At 48.0% G+C, this 2,105-nt stretch overlaps 1 protein-coding gene across 1 annotated transcript; it reads right to left on the bottom strand.

The window, feature by feature from the left end:
* Nucleotides 1–151: 151 nt before the first annotated feature.
* PPTG_24746 (hypothetical protein) lies at nucleotides 152–1,478 on the bottom strand (the record flags this gene model as incomplete). Its single annotated transcript, XM_008918406.1, has 4 exons — nucleotides 1,045–1,478; nucleotides 855–954; nucleotides 271–442; nucleotides 152–240 (listed from the first exon to the last, which is right to left on the bottom strand). Exons 1-4 carry the CDS (start codon nucleotides 1,371–1,373, stop codon nucleotides 152–154), a joined length of 690 nt encoding a protein of 229 aa, XP_008916654.1. The 5' UTR covers nucleotides 1,374–1,478.
* Between the last annotated feature and the right edge of the window lie 627 nt (nucleotides 1,479–2,105).

The raw sequence follows: 2,105 nt of genomic DNA, 5'->3' as shown, positions 1-2,105 counted from the left end.
AGTTTAGGCTCCTAGTACAGAAGTGAAGACGAGAGAGAGAGAGAGAGAGTTGGTTTCTATATTGCACAACGTGGAATGCTTTACGCATACTACGTACATGAACTAGTTCGATAGCCCCCACGCCTCAAGACGCCATTCAATGCATCATGGGCTAGCAGCGTGAAAACACTAGCGTCGCGAACATCAGTGCGTCGATACGACCTAACGCGCCACCATGGCCTGGAATGAGCGCTCCCGAGTCTGTAACCCCTGCTGCTCGTTTCAACATACTCTCACACAGGTCCCTAAGGCGTCCAATAACTACCACGACAATAATGAACACAACTTTCGTCCCAAAGGAGCCTGGGGGACCCAATGTATTGGATTGCATAACCATAGCCACAATATCAAAGCCGATTGCTCTAATTGTGGCTTCGTAGTCTGTGTCCTTGGGCAAAAAGCGCTGCCAGCGGATTATAATACGGATATTTTAATCTCGTTAGTACATATGTAGTTTACCCATTATGTATGCTTCCGTATCGGACGCCCACACAATGTATTATAACGCAATAATCAGCTTCTGGTAAAGTGTCCATCATTCGTCATCCACAAGCGCCACAGGCACCGACCTCGTGCCAATGATGCCTACTGCGTCCGACCTGACGGTCAGAAAAGCTTCAGCATTGCTACGAGATGTGGCGAATCGGAATATTAGGGGACAGTCATTCCTACCGTAATATCTGCACTGGTTTAAGCGCCATATCCCACGAAACCTCATTCATCGGACATGCCATTGAATGCAGCGTCAGTCGTAAAAATTGCCTTTGGCAGGCAAATTACCACTAGGTACTGCCAATCGGGTGACAGACACGCACACGGCAGCCATATTCTTTCAGCTCACCATTGACTTGCGCCATCACTCGGGCCTCGTGTCCCCTTCCTGGAAAGACCGAATCGTCGTCATCAGTGGAAAGTCTGTGGTGCAATTGAGCGTTTGCTGGACTTTCAACACGAAGGTTCGACAAGCTGACAAGTCGCAGTCGACGCTGCTACTGCTGCTCTCACTGTCGGTGCGAGTGTCTGGGCGGCCAGGCGCCGATGGAGTTCTCGAGCGCCTTGAATAACGTCAATAAGCGATGGCGAATACGGTTTGTCAGACACGCGTATTCGTACGAGCAAGTGCTGGTCATGAAGCTGCAGACGGTGGACGTAGCAATGGCTGATGATAACAATAGAAACACCGTCGCAGGGGGATCTAGCACCGCAGCGGAGAGCGTGCTGGACAACATTGTAGCGCAAGAAGGCGGAGCAGCTACTCTGCGCCTGAGGTCGGGACGACTAAGGTAGAAGCTCACGAGCGGAGAGTCTTGCACGTCTGTCGACGACTGCGGCATGTTTGGGATGTGCGAGGCGTCGCCAACGTCGGACGTTATCGCCTTCAGCGCGTCTTTTTCGTCGCCTTTTCTACTACTCCGCCTTGCGTTATGATCGGAGCATGCCTTATCGTTAATCTACATCTCGATTCTAAATGGTTTTGCGATTTTTGTACAATACTTGTATATTGTCTCACATATTGCTACCACTAGATTCACGATTTTTTTTTACAAATAATGCAGAATATGAATTCTCCACGTCACTAAGTTTGCTAATTTTGATTTGATCTTCTTGACCTAAGAAGAGGCTTTTATCGGCTACTGGTACAGGTGCCAAATGACCCGCATCAAATAATCGGTGCTGAAAGGGTAACCCTTATATTTTGTGTCTTATTTTTTTTGAAAAAATAGGAATACACAAAAACGAGTTAACTCGTTGACAAAAATCAATTTATTCAATAGTCGTTTCATTCCCCAATGTTCTGCTCCGACAGAAACAGAATTAGTTTTCTCCATCATCGGTGCTATCACTGGAGACGTCTTCAAGATCCCTCCGGTGATCAAGGCGCAGAGCTCTCGCCTCTCTAGTTGAATGGCCACATCGTCGTCCGGAACCCGGAACCTTCCCTGCACCGTTCGTCATTGTGGCGAACCAAGCCTCGGACAATACAGTATATAAAGGAACTGGAGGTAAACAAAAGTAGTAGTAATAAGTGCAATAGCAGGTGACGTCAATAATAAACACCTGGGCCA

Source organism: Phytophthora parasitica, assembly GCF_000247585.1.
Source record: "Phytophthora parasitica INRA-310 unplaced genomic scaffold supercont2.200, whole genome shotgun sequence".
NCBI classification, from domain to species: domain Eukaryota; phylum Oomycota; class Peronosporomycetes; order Peronosporales; family Peronosporaceae; genus Phytophthora; species Phytophthora nicotianae.
Note: the sequence above shows the minus strand (reverse complement) of the source record. Positions and strands in the feature narration are given on the sequence as shown.